Source organism: Elaeis guineensis, chromosome 1 (genome assembly GCF_000442705.2).
Source record: "Elaeis guineensis isolate ETL-2024a chromosome 1, EG11, whole genome shotgun sequence".
In the NCBI taxonomy this organism is placed as follows: Eukaryota; Viridiplantae; Streptophyta; class Magnoliopsida; order Arecales; family Arecaceae; genus Elaeis; species Elaeis guineensis.
In genome coordinates, this window is record NC_025993.2 from 181,129,327 (window position 1) to 181,147,906 (window position 18,580).

At 34.7% G+C, this 18,580-nt stretch overlaps 1 protein-coding gene across 1 annotated transcript; it reads left to right on the plus strand.

Annotated features, from left to right (window-relative positions):
- Positions 1-3,596: 3,596 nt before the first annotated feature.
- On the plus strand, positions 3,597-14,583 carry LOC140854670 (ATP-citrate synthase beta chain protein 1-like). The gene is made up of 17 exons (XM_073250611.1): positions 3,597-3,736; positions 5,072-5,195; positions 5,309-5,411; positions 6,403-6,468; positions 6,562-6,685; positions 8,229-8,363; positions 8,687-8,747; positions 8,926-9,002; positions 9,818-9,973; positions 10,084-10,212; positions 10,415-10,547; positions 10,643-10,770; positions 11,768-11,873; positions 11,978-12,054; positions 12,331-12,401; positions 13,316-13,600; positions 14,052-14,583. The coding sequence occupies exons 2-17, from the start codon at positions 5,096-5,098 to the stop codon at positions 14,125-14,127; spliced, it is 1,827 nt and encodes a 608-aa protein (XP_073106712.1). The 5' UTR covers positions 3,597-3,736; positions 5,072-5,095; the 3' UTR covers positions 14,128-14,583.
- The last annotated feature ends 3,997 nt before the right edge of the window (positions 14,584-18,580 follow it).

Genomic DNA, 18,580 nt, shown 5'->3' on the forward strand with positions numbered 1-18,580 from the left:
TGCACCAATCCATAATAGCAAAGTGAGATCTAAAATAATTGGGAAATAGACTGCTGATCAACGATAGTACTTGAAAATATAAACTGCTATTATGCTCATGTTAGTGGAGTTGGGAAAGAGACGGAAAGGAGAATTGGGGGGAAAAAAAAATGTATCTCCTATGGGTGTTTTAGATGGTCGGTGATTTATGAGAATTATCAAAACCGATATGAGTTATATGACTGTCACAGGTCAAGCTGATTAAATTTAAGAGTGAGATTCCTCACATTGAATTTAATCATATATTATATTTTTAGATGCTATAATTTAATCATACGATATTCAATTAAAATAAATTTTTTTTTTTTAAATATGGAGTCCCTCCGCAAAAAAGTCTAAATTACATTATTAGGATCCCAAATCTAGCTGATATAAAAAAAATTTTGATTAGATATATTTTTTAATAAAAAATAGATAAAATGATAGAAGACAAAGTTGGTATAGGACTCAAGATCTATATATCTTTTATAAGATTTTAGTTTTTATAATTATTTCTACTAGTTTTATTTATTTTTAAAAAATTATTTATATTCAAATCAAAAAAAGAATATGATCAAATTGTATAAAAATAAATTTTGTTATTATAAATAAAAATTATATATTTTAATTTTTGAATTATCAACGAAATAAAATGGAATCTAAATTTTACTTTCACAAATTTTTTTTATCTTTTTCAAAATTTTTTATGAAATTCAAATTAGACGGAACGACAAAGTCTTTCTGTCTTTCTTTCTAATCAGATCCGTAGACGTAAATCACAAGTCTGATATTTGTAATTTGTTGTAATAATAAAATATAAATTATAATAAAAAAGAGTTGATGATGGATATTAATTTTGTGGGAACCAATGGCTGGACAACAGAGTTTGCTGGTTAGTATTATCTCGCTGCCTCTCTCTCTCTCTCTCTCTATTTATATTTATATTTTTTGCACGTTTGGTACTCCCCCCACCCACTCCTCACCAGATCGTCCGCCTTGCGTGATTCAAAAGTTTGCAAGTATCCGGACGGCGTTTCTCGCCGAATATGCGCATCTTAATTGTATGCGATTGTTGAATATACCGTCCATCACGCAATCGTAAACGCATGCCATGCGCTCATCTACAGCGTCAAAATTTAACGTTAATGACACCTTCGGTCGACGGGACAACGGTGCACCAACAGCCGAATGGTTATTGGTGTGGTCCACTCTGGCCAGTAATAACATGAAACGTCATGCTCGGTTGCTGTTCGAGTTGTTGATGTAACACATCCCACCATCTCATCCGGACCTTGAGGGGGGAATAAAAGATGATTGATATTCTCACGCCACGTTTATTGCTGATCAGAGGCCGCATTGCTGATGTATTCCCAAATAATAAAACCTTAAAGAAACAATATTTTCTGTTATAATAGAGGAGTTTTTTTTGGATAGAACATGAATATTATATATTCCTGAATCAAAGCACGAAAGATCCAATAAATAGATTGAAGTGATAGAGGTGGTGTCCCATATTATAGCCTTTATATAATTAGCCATATAAGTAGCCATTTAGACAGCAACACCATTAGCCGTCTAATAGACATACTTCATCTCAAGCGATGAAAAATAAGCCACCATCCATCAATAGTTGTGAAGTAAGAGATGATGATTGACATAATTATGCATGGATATTAATAACCACTTAATTATTATAAAGGAGTTTACTTTTTAAAAAATGTGAGAAGCTCTCAAGGTCTGCATAATATGCACTCATCTTTTCTATGCTCCACAAAGTATGGCTATTATAATTGTAGAATTAAAAACTTAGGTACATTGCCAGCAATGATTCCTAATGACAAAGACAACTCTATCATGTGCTCCTTTGTCACAGTGCCATTAAAATTGATTTTGAGAAAATAAAAAAATAATAACTTTCAAGTGAAAAAAATCATCTGATGGGATGTAAGACTTGCAAAAAGAGAGTCATAAGTTTTCCAAGCTATCAATTACTGCCTGGATGAGCTCATAGGTTGGTTTGGAGGCTTTCAAAATGATCCATTTAGAATTTTGAATCACATTTTGGAAGGTGTGTTTTTTCTTAGGTAAATATAGTTTATAGGCATTATAGCACGTTAGAGTAATTTTATTCCTTCAAAATTTCTTCTGAAATATTTTTCTTTGATAGATCAAAGAAAAATGTCAAGGATCACCTGACTTTGGAAGTGGAATCTACCTCTAAACTTGAGCCACCAGTCGCCATCCTAAATGACATGCAATGTGGTTTTCTTCGCATGAGGACAAACATCACAATATAGTGAAATATGCATCCCCTATTGGTATAGAATAGCTTGACCTAGAAGTAAATCCCAAGCAACGCTCCATATGAAAAGAGCAATTCTTAGGTGGTTGTTAGCTTTCCACATTCAATTGGTACTCTAAGTTGAATCGAAAATAAATATGAAGAATCAATAAAAATAAGTAATTTCGATAGTTATGTTGAAAGATGCCTCCATCCTATCATATTAGGATCATCTTTGCATGGTACTATCATGGAAAAGATTTTATCAGTCAAATCCTCCTTGAACAACAGGTGAACTGGGAGATAGTTTCAACACTTCTCCCAAGCCATCTTAAAGTCTTTCACTGATAAACCATGCAAGGTACTAAATTTTATAGAGGTTGCCATCGAGCAAGATGAGACAGGAATGATAGCAGATCACATTAATGGAAGCAGCATTATCAATATATCAATCAAAATTTGTGCATATAAGGGGAGAGTAGGAGTAGTTTCCTCTATATGGAGGAGCAACTCTAGAGGATCTGATTTATTTGAAAAATAAATTTTAGTTTGTATTACCATCTTATCATGAGTAACGATAAATTAATAAATCATATTTTTTGCCCAAATTATTTACATATTTAAAGATATCTTATTTGGTAGGTATATGCAGCTTTATATTTTAAAATATTATTTTGTTAAGATAAACACTAATGGTTGTAAAAACTTAGACACGTACAATGTATTTTGAAAGAATAAGTTGAATGCATAAATAGAAATTTAGAAAGAAAATATTTTATATTATCTCTTTTTGGGAGCTCAGCTATGATAATTTAATATTTAATTCATATCAATACATATAAAAAGCACAAATAACAGAACAACTATATTTAAAATCTCATTATTAATATAAAAAAACACAATGCAGATTCATTTAATTTTGTAGCAGCATACAATTGTTTCTCACAATAATTGAATGCATCTGTTACCAAAAAAAAAAAAAAAACGATGCATCAAAATACATGGGGGTTGAAATGTCATTACCCAGCATCAACAGCCCAGAGACTCCTCACGTGCTGCTCCTCACCCAAACCCACTCTCTCCAGCCGCGTTCCCGTCCAACAACCATTCCGCATAAAAAAATTCCACAGAGACGACGACATCGACAGTCCAAATATACCCCGAAATGTACGGACGGACATGATCACTCCGATCAGAATTCACCGACGGCTGATGCTGTATTGTCGTATAAAGTTAAAACTGCGACCCATTGCAGAGCCCGTCCACACGCTTCGTCGCACGGAGGGTGGGCGAGTACTCCCCCACCTCTCCCTCCTCTAGTCTTATATAATTCCCCAACGGCTCCAAGAATGCTCGCCCGTTCGCACGCTCTCTCTCTCTACCCCTCCCTCCCCACCTCCACTCCCCCCGGGTCTTGCGGGAACTCTTGGATCGCAGGTAGATTCGCCCTCCTCTTTACTCGCTTGTTATCTTATCCGGGTCGCTGTGGTTTCGGCTGCGGGTTGGGATCTTTCCGCTGTTGAGTGGATCTGATGACGTGATCCGTGTTCTTTTGGCTGCATTGATGCGATTTCTCATGATTCAGTTCGGTTTTTCAATTTGTAGACGTGATCTTTTCCACTGACTTTTAGATCTGGAAATTTTTTGAATCATTTTGGTTAAAATTTATAAAGATCTGAGTTTTGACGGGTCACTTGATGCCAAGAATCTGTTTATGGAGGGATTTATCTCTTGGTTCACTAACTGGACGGAGTTGGATTGTTTCTATGATGAAAATATGAGTGGTTGCGTATGAGACAATTGTTTGGTTGTTCTGATAGTGTTGCCACCGAAGCAGTTTTTATCTGAGAGGGAAAAATGCTGCAGTGATCTTGCTGATCCTTGGCAAAGTTCTCTCTCTTGGGATTTCTATATTTAGGTAATGATTTTAAATGATGACTCGGTTTATGGTCGATGACTTTTGATTTGGCTAGTGAGTCTTACGAAATGCCTCTCTTATTTAGGTGCTTGCAACAAGGGATTTTTAGCAGAGAGAATTAGTTCATATTTCTAATTAGCATGAGATGGATAATTCTAAATGTGAATGTTGTGATGCGCCTGTTCATGTGTGGAGTGTTTCCAGAAGCTAATGAGCAATACTTTCTTTTGAGAAAGTTCACAATTTTATACAGCAATTTTTTTTTTTTTTTTAAGTTTTTCAAGATATTGTGGTTGTGAAAACCTGTGACGAGGTAAAAGGAGTTATTTTTATTTATTTATTTATTGGATTGGATTTTGGGGGAGGGGGAAGAGGGTGTGGGTGGTTGAGGTGGAGACGAGAATAGGGTTGTATAATGCAGATGAATTATTTTGTGTTGAAGCTGTCTTTCTCATTAACAATAATTCTTGATCGGCTTTGTCAGTCACTTTTCAAAGTATAACTACAGAAAATTCTGGTCTTCTCAACATTTATGTTCTTGCCAAATGTAAAAGAGAATGAAAAAACATTTCTTTTTCATTTTCAGATGCAAATGACATCAAGTCCCAAGTGTCAAAATGACAATCAAAGTCATATTGCAATTCACAAATATACACATGATACACGTCAACTTAAATGGTTTTATGTCATTTTTCATTCTTCTTTTAATTGTATGTGCGCATCAAGAAGTGATACTTGCCAAAGCAGTCTGAATCAAATACTGCTTGCAGCATTTTTTTTCTTTCTATTCTGAGTTTCATATATCAAGTTGTTTTTTGTTTTAATTCTGAATGTTAATTCATGACTGCATGCAGATTAGTTGACCATCCTTTTACACCATGGCTACGGGACAACTTTTTTCACGGAATACCCAGGCATTATTCAACAATTATAAGCAACTACCCATTCAGAGGATGCTTGATTTTGACTTCCTTTGTGGTGCATGTTGCTTTAACTTTCCATGGATTGGTCATAGTTTTAACTGCCAATGTTACAGACTGTATGGTGAATCCACCATCCAATTTGGTACTAATTTCTATCTCAATATTTAGGGAGGGAAACACCTTCTGTTGCTGGAATAATAAATCCTGGTTCTGAGGGGTTTCAAAAACTATTTTTTGGTCAGGAGGAGATTGCCATTCCAGTTCATTCAACGTGAGTTTCACTAGTTGTACTTAATAATTAATTAAACTGAAGCCATTTCAGAATTCTGGTGAGAATGGGCTGTTGGATTATTTCCCATAGAATCAATATTTTGATGGTTGTTATCATGCATCTCATCTGAAGATATCTGTTTAATACATCTTGAGAATAACAAGATAAGCATACTCCATCTATCATCTATTGTCATGCACTTTGTTGTGAATTTTGTAAAAATATTAATTTCAAATATTCACTCTGGGGGTGCTACAACATGTTATGAACATCACAAGCAAGCAAAGAAGACATCCACAAAGCTCCATTGTAGTTGATGTAATTATTGGACCCATGAATTCATGATTTTGAAATTATCTGAATATGATACCATGATACCTTGTGGGCCCAGCTTCTTATGCTTCTTAGAGTAGAAGATGTGTAAAAACCTAGGTCAACTATGGCATCTTATTTCAACAGAGAACCTCCTTAAGTTTCAATATTAATGGTCAGACATAAACTAAAATATTCAAGTTTCAGTGGTGTTAGTTATAATGGAACCTGTTAAGCTAAATATTACCACTACCCTTCAATGTACAAACTATATTTGTGAGGTCTTTCATATGTGTCAAACTGTCAAAGTAATTGTTTTCACTGTAACCATTATTAATGCGACCACTAAGACTCGAGAATGGAAGACATCGACAATGTTATTTACTTTGAGTATGGATTATTGAATTACAAGTTTCTACGACGATATAATCATAAAATTTTATAGTAAATTGCCAGAAAGATCACTTAAATGAATAAACATTTGAGCTGCATGATGCGATGGATTAAATCTGATAATTATGTTGTGCATATGCATAACTGTCCAAACAGGATAGTTTTCGAATTTGCAATGAAGCATGAGCCAATAATCAAATTTTAGTGTGCTTTGGTAAAATGCACACTTAAATCAGGTTTCAAATTGTATACTGATGCCCTTTCTCTTTTTGATGTTCTATTTTAGCATTGAAGCAGCTTGCAAGGCACATCCAAATGCTGATGTTTTCATCAACTTTGCATCATTTAGGAGGTCAGCTTTCTCCATTTACATGCACCTAAATCTGAAAAGTGTCCACTTGTCACATGTGCTACTGTATAGCTAACATATTTGTTGTATCTGCAGTGCAGCTGCTTCATCCATGTCTGCTCTGAAACAACCAACAATCAGAGTAGTGGCTATTATAGCTGAAGGTGTTCCAGAGTCAGACACGCGGCAGTTAATTGCATATGCACGGTCTAATAACAAGGTAAGATACTGTAGATACTAGATACAATCACCAAATGAGTGGATATATATATACATATATGTATATATGTATACATATGTATATTTATGTATATATATGTATATGTATATATGTGTGTGTGTGTGTGTGTGTGTGTGTGTATGTATATATATGTGTGTGTGTGTGTGTGTGTGTGTGTATGTATATATATATATATATATCTATATATCTATATACATATATATGTGTGTGTGTGTGTGTGTATATATGTGTGTGCATATATATATGTATATATATGTGTGTGTGGGTGTGTGTGTGTGTGTGTGTGTGTGTGTATCTATATATATATATATCTATATATATATGTGTGTGTGTGTGTGTATGTATATGTATATATATACATATATATATGTACACACACGCACACACACACACACACACACACACACACACATATATATGTATACATACATATACATATATGTATACATACATACACATATATGTATATATACACATATATGTATATATACATATATACATATATATACATATATACATATATGTACATATGTATATATATATGTACATATGTATATATATATATGTACATATCCATATATCTACATATATACATATATGTACATATGTATATATATATATATATATATATATATATATATATATATATATATATATATACATATGTACATATATGTATATATGTAGATATATGGATATGTACATATATATATATGGATATATGTACATATATATGTACATATATGTACATATGTATATATATATGTACATATATGTACATATGTATATATATATGTACATATATGTACATATGTATATATATATGTACATATATGTACATATGTATATATATATGTACATATATGTACATATGTATATATATATATGTATATGTATATATATGCGTATCTATCTATCTATCTATCTATGTCTGTGCGTGCGTGCATGTGTGCGTGTGTGTCTTTATTTATTTGCGTGCGCGCGCGCGTCTTTATTTATTTATATATTATAGCATATTTGAGGGGATTGAAGTCTAAAAGGATGTCTTGCTGGTCTATATATTATAGCATATTTGAGGGGATTGAAGTCTAAAAGGATGTCTTGCTGGTCAGTTCTCTCAAACATTCAGCATATAGAAAGCTAGTTATTATTATAATTATCTTAAAAGGGGTGTCCACTGTCCTAGTGCATGTGGTTCCAGCCACTGCAGGAAGTGGGGACGGCTAGATGTATGCAACCTTACCCTTACATGCGGATAGGCTGTTTTTGTGTCTTGAACTTGTGACACCCAAGTCACAAGTGTTGCAACCTTACCATTGCACCAAGGCCCGCCTGTTCATTAATATAATTAACTTAATTATCAAATAAGTTTCAGTTGCTTTGGTGAATAAGTGTCAGGTGCTTTTGGTAAAAGATATTTGCTGGGCCAGTTTACACAGCATTGGTCCAAAAGAGTCTATCAAAATTTATTACTCTTGCTGCTTTCATTTGATAACCGGTCTTCATTCTGGTCTAAAATTAGCTCATTATTGGTCCTGCCACTGTTGGTGGTATTCAAGCTGGAGCTTTCAAAATTGGTGACACAGCTGGAACTATTGACAATATTATTCACTGCAAGCTTTATAGGCCTGGATCTGTTGGATTTGTATCCAAATCGGTATGTTTCTACGAGTTTTTTAAGCAGAATATATTTTACTCTATTATTAGTTTCACTTTGCTGCTTTGCTAGTTTTTGCTGTAGTGTGGCAATGGGAAACTATTTCTATTCATGATGATTGTAAAACTTTCATTAGGTAGAGATTGCTTCATCATTACATGCTCTGATCATGAAAAGCAGCATAGTCCAGATGTCTGTCCTGTTTTGTACATAGTTACTCTTATTCCATATTTTGTACAAACAAGAGCTTAAAATATATGAAAGCTTACACGCGACACATCTTATTAGTATGAGAATGCACTGATTTGATTTTACGATTGCAGGGAGGCATGTCAAATGAACTCTACAACACAATTGCACGTGTGACAGATGGAATTTATGAAGGTACTTTTGTATAATTAGCCAAAGCCTAAGATTGACATTTTTCTCTGTTTCGGCAGGGATTTGGCAACCCCCATCCTGACACAGATGGATTTCTTAGTGTGGAAAATGACAATACAGTCTTTTTTTCTTAGACTCTGAATATTAATCTAAATTTTGGATACCTGTTGGATTTTCCTAGGCATCGCAATTGGAGGAGATGTTTTTCCTGGTTCAACTCTTTCCGATCATATTCTGCGGTTTAATAACATCCCACAGGTAAATCATGATTCATGTAACTATGTATATTTGTATGTTTCATTCATGTATGGAGAAGGTATTTATAACTGTAAATTTTTCAAAATAAGCAATCAATTCCAATATTGTTGTCATTGAACCATAGCCAAAGGTGCTAACAACTTTTGCATCAGGACTAACTTGAAATTCTTTGTCTATTACAAGAGGTGTGTGCTTGTAGTCAGTTGTGCAAAATCATCAATAAACTTGGTTACTATTTTAATATTGTTTTTTTCTCCTTTTCTTTTTTGTTGAGTAACCGTCATAGTCTCACATCTAAACCTGGGCGTCAGATTACTTTGCTTGGATCTTCCGGTTGTTGGACTAAGCTGTTCCTAAATGTTTTGCTATATAATTTTTCATTTAGACCCTGGATCGGCCATCATGCTGCCATCATAAACACATCCTTTTCTGCCAATATATGGTGTCGTGACATGTGCCAACCTTTTCTTGGGTGTGGCACCATAGTGGGCAGCATTGTCTTCACTGTTTAAAAGAGCAAGTTGGATGGCAGATCTGGAAGTCACTTGGATATTTTGAGTTGTGTTTCCAGGGATAGCATTTCTCCCATGTAATCCGCCATGGCCAGCGGCAGGTTCTCATGAAGAATACTTCTTTGTCTAGATTCATCATATTGGCTTCGGTATTAATAGCTAAAACATTTAATGCCAAACCAAAGCTGAGCCAGTGCACACAATTTCTTCAAGAACTACCTCACAAAAACCTAAAAGAGATATAACTATTTACTCATATACTAATTTGTTCTCTCTTTGCCATTACTATTTCATCTAACTTAGATCAAAATGATGGTTGTGCTTGGGGAACTTGGTGGGAGAGATGAATACTCCCTGGTGGAGGCCCTCAAAGAGGGAAGGGTTCATAAACCAGTGGTTGCTTGGGTTAGCGGAACTTGTGCACGGCTGTTCAAGTCTGAAGTGCAATTTGGTCATGCTGTGAGTTAGATCTGAACATCTTGTTTTCCATATTTATGAATAGAACCATAATTATCTATACTGTTGTTTAACTGATTCTTTTCTCACTATGAGTTGCATTACCAAATCAGGGTGCTAAAAGTGGAGGTGAGTTGGAATCAGCACAGGCAAAAAATCAGGCACTGAGGGAAGCTGGAGCAGTCATTCCCACTTCATATGAATCCCTAGAGGATGCAATCAAAGAGACTTTCGAGAAACTTGTATGCACTTGTTTTGCCAACATTATTCTTACATCTTGATGTCTTTTTTGGGCTTGGAATGCATGTATTATACACAATTCCAATATAAGTTTGACTTATTTTATGATGATTGTTAAGTTAACCCTTTATAGAAGATTAACGTTTCTAAATATTTTGGGAAATGTTAATCCTTCTAAATAAACATATTATTCTTATCTCTTAGGTTGAAGCAGGGAAGATTACACCCATATCTGAAGTTAAGCCTCCTAAAATACCTGAGGATCTCAAGGTTGCAATTAAAAATGGGGGGGTTCGTGCACCAACACATATCATCTCTACCATATCTGATGACAGAGGTTTGACTATTGATTTACTCAACCTCTGATTTAACGTTGTATGAAATACAGAAACTTTCGTAAGTGCATTTACTTATTTATGCATCCATGTCCAGGTGAAGAGCCTTCTTATGCTGGTGTGGCAATGTCTACCATTGTTGAACGGGGTTATGGTGTTGGGGACGTCATCTCCCTTTTGTGGTTCAAGCGTAGCCTACCCCCTTATTGCACAAAGTTCATTGAGGTGGGTGGGATGTGATTTCTACAAGCTAGCTTCTGTAATAGTTACCTAATGCTTTAAGTGGATCATTTTTAACTCATCTATCTCTTTTCATTATTTTATATTCCTATCGACTCTTAAATCATAAGCCCATAATTCTTGCTTTTATATATATATATATATATATATATATATATATATATATACATATATATATATATATATTAGCTTCCCTTGGACAAAGCTTTAGCTTAGAATTTCTTTAGAGTCATGAAGAGATGATATACTTGGGTGCCCTTTCCTTGGAGAAGTTCTAACAGAAGGGGAGCTTAAGGAGCCGGCTAATCTCATTTATACCCAAGGACACCTTCTATCTCTTGAAGATTATGATTGAGAATTTGGAAGCTGAAGGCCTAGAGAGGCTTCTTTTCCTTTGTGTCATCAGTGGAAAAATCCAATTTTTATTCTTAGAAGATGATTTAGAACTTTTGATTTTTAGAAAGATTCACTTGTTATTTATGCAATGATGAGTGCACAATTTGTTCGTAACTCATCCAGCCCCTGTGGGGTCTTCTTACTCCTTGAAGCATTTCATGGTCATCTCAGGAAAACCAGGTCATCAATATTGTATTCATTTACATGAACCTTGTTCCACTAGGGTGCATAATAGAAATTCAGGGTATTTTTCTTGTTTGTCATCTGGTGTAAAGTTTATAAAGAAAAGTGCCAGGCAATATGTTAGACAAATGATTCATTGGAGGTTGAAAGATTTCCTTCTTTTTTCCTCCTTATTGGGGAAATTATGGATAGGGTCCTGTAATCTGATTTCTGTGTGAGAGACTTGTTGTCATATAATTTGCTGTTTTATTGGTCTTGATCCCATACTTCTGCTCATATAACTTTCTTATCTTCTCTGATCTTTATTGCCTCACCGGTTAGTCAGTGGAAAGGCTCTTTAGAATCTTAGATTTATTTTTGATTTCTAGGGTCAAGCTTACTAACACAATCTGGAGATGGACAGATTTGCATTATGTTGTGTGCTGATCATGGGCCTTGCGTCTCTGGTGCTCATAACACTATTGTTACTGCAAGGGCTGGAAAGGATCTTGTTTCTAGCCTTGTCTCAGGTAATTTATTATGACAAAGTATTACATCATATCATCTAATTTTTCAATTACTATGATGCACTTACAATCAAGCTGCAGCAAAATTGCTAATGTTTCTGAAACAGGTTTGCTTACAATTGGTCCTCGGTTTGGTGGCGCTATTGATGATGCTGCTCGATATTTTAAGGATGCATATGACAAGGTGAGTTGGTTTGATACATTTTAGTTGCATCTTTGTAATTGTACAAGCAACCATGGTCTGTCATACCGCCCTGTGCTGCTCGGTATGGAGCATACCATACCGTACAGGTCTCATACTAATATGTTATCTTGTACTGTACCCAATCGTGTATCCATACTGCAATAAGATGGTACCATTATAGGGTCCGATATCGAGATGGCAAATCTTGCAAGAAACATTATTTTTCTGGTTTTAGTTACCATTTTAAAAGCAAATCTAATTACATTTGTTTTCCAGGGACTCTCTCCTTATGAGTTTGTTGAAGGTATGAAAAAGAAGGGTATTCGTGTACCAGGAATTGGACACAGGTATATTACCTTTTTTCCTAATTTATAAGACCTTCATATTGAGGTTGTATTGGTTTGATTATGTTTATTGTCTCAGCAGAGATTTAGATATTAGCTGGCCATGCGTACAATGAATGCCTTAGACTACTCCTAGTTGTTTCCTGGTTACATCATTTATCCACATATGCAAATACTTTGTATTCTTACTGCTGCAGGCTATGGGAGACAAAAATATCAAACTACTATTTTGAGATGTCTACTGAAGATTTTCTAATAATATTTAAATCATTAGGTCCTTTGTATAGCATGGAACCAGTTGATCTTTTAAATGCTTCCAGATGAAGATTAATAAAATGTATAGTTTCAGTTGCTTTTGCTTAATATAACATTGGAAGTTATGGTTGTGAGCCAAATCCTTTGGAAATGATATAGATTTTTAAATCAATACAAAAAGAATTCGCTAAATTGCTGTTACCTTTCCCTCCACATGATATTATTGTTACTCTGTTAGCATGCCCTATCAAAACAATTTTGTGGGCTGAAACATCCAATACTAGTTTAAATGTTTAATCCTAAAAGTGAACATAATATGTGGTTAAGATCTAGAAGTTCATTTCATATATGTCGGCATGCTTGTATATATCCAGAAACTGATGCACCTAACATATTTGTTTATTAATATCCATTTTAATTCAAGTGAATGTGCATAGATTTATGTTGCATACTTTGAAATATTTTATCTGAGACATTCATAATGGCTTCATATTGAATGTCTCAGATAAAATATTTTAAAATATGACTTGATATTGGTTCCAAAAAACAAAAAAAGAAAAAACATAATGGCTTGATATTGTTTCACTGTTCCTCTTTAGCCTTGAACAGTTGAGCTACTTGAAATTTTGGCATATTTGATTTACTTTGCTTATTGCTGCTAGGATCAAGAGAGGAGACAACAAGGACAAGAGAGTACAACTTCTACAACAATATGCTCACTCTCATTTCCCTTCCACAAAATACATGGATTATGCTGTCCAAGTTGAAACGTACACCCTATCAAAGGCAAATAATTTGGTTCTTAATGTTGATGGTGCAATCGGGTCTCTATTCTTGGATCTCCTTGCTGGTAGTGGAATGTTTAGCAAACAAGAGATAGATGAGATTGTTGAAATTGGATACCTGAATGGATTGTTTGTGTTGGCACGCTCAATTGGTCTGATTGGGTGAGTTGAATGATCCATGCAATTTAATTTGTTCTATACACACCAGTTGAATTATATCCTACTTGCATCCATTTAATATACTGTGTTGCGCAATATTTGTAATAACTAACAAGACTTGCAGCAACTATTTTTCTGTGGCCATGTTGAATTTTGTTTTCTCTATTTATATCCTGAAACTGCCTTTTCAAGTGCATGTGTGAAATCAAATTCTTGCTTACAACTCCTATCTGAGATATCTTTAGTTTCACTGTTGTTCCTGGTTCTTTGGCTCAACACACAGCCCATATGTTACCCACCATTCCACCTATCAGATGGATACTGCTTCAGTTGGCCATTTGGCCTATGAGCTTGATATTTTAGTTAACTCCTGCTTTCTTTGCTGATCTTTTGTTGTTTGGCTAGTGTTTGGTTGATTTCTTTGTTTAACATTTCCTCCAACTGGAACTCACAGGCATACCTTCGACCAGAAGAGATTGAAGCAGCCACTCTACCGTCATCCATGGGAAGATGTTCTCTATACAAAGTGATCAATTCTGGATACAAGGTTCTAGTTCCAATTTTTCCCCATGCATTTGTCCCTATTTTAGGGGATGAGAAGCCAAGTTGCGAAGTGCTCTTTTAGAATAATGAGAAGTGCAAGGAATCAGAGGGATTTGATTTATTTAACCAGTCCATAATTTACGAAACAGTTACAAGCACTGACAGGCAACAAACAGTTTTCCCTGTGTATCTCTGATGCTGGGTTGACTGCAAATTGTCGATTGCTTCCTTGCTTCAGTTGGAAAATAGTTAAGAGGTTGAGCTGATGAATAACTCATCTGTATTTGATTCATTTTACGGTATTCAATTTTTGTATTCGCCACATTTAGCATGTGTTTTCACCAAGTAGCAGCCCTGCATTTAAGCATTGCTGCTGCTGCTCTTGGCTGGTTTTAGGATAAATATTGCTTTGTTAAGTCTTTTATTCCCTTTTCTCCTCTGAATTTGATTGCGTGATAGTGTTTTTAATGATGGCATTTCTTCAGTCACATAAATGACATCCGTTCCGCTGAATTCTGCTCCAAATTTGACTCCCTTGTACTTATATAGCAAATAAAATGATTCCCTTCTGCCTAGAAGGTTTCCCTGAATGTCAGGAAAATGATGGGACTCCAAAGAAAATTGAATTTGAATGTCCTATAAGTATAGGTTCTGAAGTTCTGTTTTAGTATTTTTGAGGAGCTAGGAAGCATAGATACGATACAAGATATGGATACGGTATGATATGGATACGGAGATACGATAAATTTTTAAAAATATAACAGTCATTTTGCTATACGGATATGGGGTACAGTGCGATATGGATATGTATCCGACATTGATACGGCAGTCATTCAGTCATTTTACCGTATTCGTGCTTTCGAGTTGAGGAGTAAAGTTTTATTTTAGTTTCTTGGTTTGATAGAGCTAATCCTTTATGCTTTTGTGTGGTTAGTCACAAGTTCTACTTATTATGAATCTCATTCTTTACATGGGACATATATTACATTTTACTTCGAGGTGCATAACTCGAGTTATGGTTGTCCCTTTTTTAATCGTGTAGACTTTCTCTGGACATTGCTGGATGAATAGAGTCGGAATGATTAATATTTCCTCTTGTACCTGAGTTAGGAATGGAGATGTTCCCTCTTATCACTTATGTTTTTCATGGTCTGACCACTATCAGCAGCATTGCAGAATCTGATAAATTTAATGAAAATTTTCACATGTGATATTATGCGATTTAGTGCTAAAAGACTAAGAGAATCATTAAAACTGGTCTACAAATGGTCCCTATCTTCTAGTCTTGGTGCTTCAGCACTATATTTCCATTGCAATGGTGATATAGATTGAATATATGGTGTATTTTAAGTACTTATCATTCAACATCTGGAACTGTATCTGCATTATAATTGTTGCTTTTATTCTAAACTACCATAGGTTAGGTATATTTTTAATTTGACTCTTGAACCATAACCCTCTCAGATCACATTATTGAACGGCCATTTTTCTTGGTTTCTCATTTCACATTGTAAATAATGATTTGGCCTCTTCATTTGCTTTTATCTTTGGTCGTTGATATTCTATATGTTACATGTTGATGATTGTTATGTCTCATTCTCGGATTGTATACAGAATATCCCTGAATCAAAATCAATACAAGTAACCTGTTATAGGAGGAAAAAATAAACACAGACTAAGACATTTATATTTATATTTATATTTTTCAGCATGTTATGATGAAATTATTAAATAAAATGTTGTTTTGATCGCTTGTAACAGCGAATATATTTATCCTGTCTACTAAAATGTTTTTTTGGGCTTCTTTTTTTTTTTTTTTTCCTCCGTACTTGGTATACTATACGGTTCCCCGCTAAACAAGGGTGACAGAGATTTTTTCCTCATCTTTCCAGTCTATTATCTCCCCTGCTAGGTGAACCGAATGAACGGACCATGCTTACATCCAACATCATCTCTTTAGAAGTGCGTTGAAGTGCATGCTCAACCTTCAGCTGAATAAGCTATGACCAGCGATCAAAAAGGCAACCAATAACGATCTCGGACATCTTCTATTTATGCTGAAGTTCCAACCTACCAATCGCTCATTCATTATATGTTTGTGTATACGTATGTATACACAAACATACGTATCATATACATGTGCGTGTATCACACGCACACACACATATATAAAATAAACTGAGTATCTTTAATGTTGTAACTCGTTTAAATCCTTGGATGTCACTAAATGTGTGCAGGCACTTTTGCTTGTTTAGTGGTTACCGTTGAGACTTGTAAGTAGGTGATGGCTTCATAGTTTATTATATGTATGCTTTGGATGTTTCAATAATCTGAGACGTTTGAAGATTCTTGTCTCTACTGTGATGCCAACTAGAGATGTACCTGACACTGTGATCTGAAACAAATAATTGGTGCACTATATTATTGTATAGCCAACACTGTTGTTCAGGTCAACTCCAAGACAGCTTTGACATCATCTGGCCTAGATTGTGATGGAAATTCTACTCAGATAAACCAATCAACCATATATTAATAGATGATAGATATATTTTTGAAGTTAGGATAGTAAATTCAATGCTCATGTGGTTCAGTTGTTTTTCTTTTTCGAAGTCCTTTTATATTGCTGAGTTGTTAGATTATCATGGGTCTTGATTGGACCCTTTTTCTATTTCGGTGGACAACTATTATATTTTATATATATAAAAAAGAGATAAATATTAGAAGGAAAACTTAATATTTCGTGAACTTTTTTTTTTCCTTTTTTTTTTTTTAAGGGATGGTCTAACTCATTTGAAAGGCAAGCATTTGAAGCAAGTTCCTATCTCTATAATATTTGAAGCAAGTTCTTTTTTTCTGCTCCTCTTAGTCCCAGGCAAAACCAAAAGGAAAATGTTATCCTAATGAAAGGTAGGAGTGGATGTATCTTTTTCATTATACCTTTATTGATTAACATTAGCTAACAAAACCCTCAAGCCCTATTACACAATATTCTCCCCTTCTTAAAAATATATAATCTTTATCATGTTCTTATGATACAAAAGGAGAAAGCTAGAGAAGTGCACAAGACAGGATGTATCATTTTCTTTTGTGCTAGTGCATGTAGATGGCGCTCCTCCAAATCCCATTTCTCTGTTGACACCAGCCTTGTTCAACCCAATCCTCTATATACAATGATATTGATGCAAGCACCTATTGAAAGACTAATCAATTGATTTCTTACATTAAGAAGGTTCAACAGATATGTGGATGTCCTCTCAGACAATTGAAGGCTCCAGCTAATTTCTGTTTGGTTTACTTCAGGATCGATAATGCTGAAATATATTTTTATACTGGTCACAGGACAATAAATGTAGCAGTCCTCTTTATTTTTGAGTTTATCTTAAGCATCACCTTCCATGTGCTAATGTGCAGATCTGAAATTAACATTTTTTTGATGTTAGCTTACTAGTAATATATGAACATGGTTGTCACTATCAACATTATAACTATACATACGTATCTACCTTGACTACGACTAGGCAAAATAAACATACATTACCATCATGTGGTCTATTATATATAAAAATAACCATCTCTAACTATGTGACTATAGCCATCCTGGTGATAGTCCCACCTTTTGGCACTTTCCTCCCACCGAAGGGGAGGTCATGCATTGCAATCTATGTGGTTAGTGTGGTAATTTCAAGCCCAAAACTAGGGTAGTTCAATTTGATTTGGTCAGCGAACCATGGGTTGGTAAAAGTTCATCTCAAAGGATGTGTATTAGTATGATTTTGAATACGTTTGAAGGGCTATTTGAAAATATTTACGATAGCTACATTTTGGGAAAAAAAAAAAGAGAAATTATTTTTGATAGTTTGGCATGATCTAATTATGATGTACGAGTATCTAGAGCTCTAAACAAGCTGAGCGAGGAGCAAGCTGCTTACTTACGAATATATCTATAAGCTTTTGAGTTGAGCACGACTTCAACCATCCAAGCTCTCCTCATATAGGCTCTAAACTGAGCATCACTATTATTTTTTCAATTGACTCATGTTTATGTTCAGCTTATTGAATAAGCCAGACTTCAAGAGGCATTTGAGCTCTATATATTCATTTTTTAACCATGCCAAGCTTGGACCAAGCTGAGCTTGAATTGAGCTTGGATCGTGTTGAGCCCTCCTTGCTCATGATTGGCTTAAATTGTTTGCAATCCTTAAGGCTGCTTATTCACTACATAACACATCTACGCATGTATAGCAGGTTCACCATATCAGGAATAATAATTACTACAAATCAATATCACGAGTCTCATGAAGAAAGAGTGAATGGTATCTCTAGGATAGAAGGATCTAAGATAGGTTCTCCAAATAAAAGATCACTATTTGAAAAAGAATATTATATAAAAAAATATAAAATAATCAAACAGAAGAATTATGAATTCCTCTAATTCATGAG

What these genes read in the sequence shown, in the direction of transcription:
- LOC140854670 (XM_073250611.1), top strand. Translation starts at nt 5,096, where the DNA reads ATGGCTACGGGACAACTTTTTTCACGGAATACCCAGGCATTATTCAAC. An exon ending in TTGGATTTGTATCCAAATCG is followed by an intron (nt 8,364 to 8,686) that starts GTATGTTTCTAC and finishes TTACGATTGCAG; the next exon opens with GGAGGCATGTCAAATGAACT. An exon ending in ATTGCACAAAGTTCATTGAG is followed by an intron (nt 10,771 to 11,767) that starts GTGGGTGGGATG and finishes GGAGATGGACAG; the next exon opens with ATTTGCATTATGTTGTGTGC.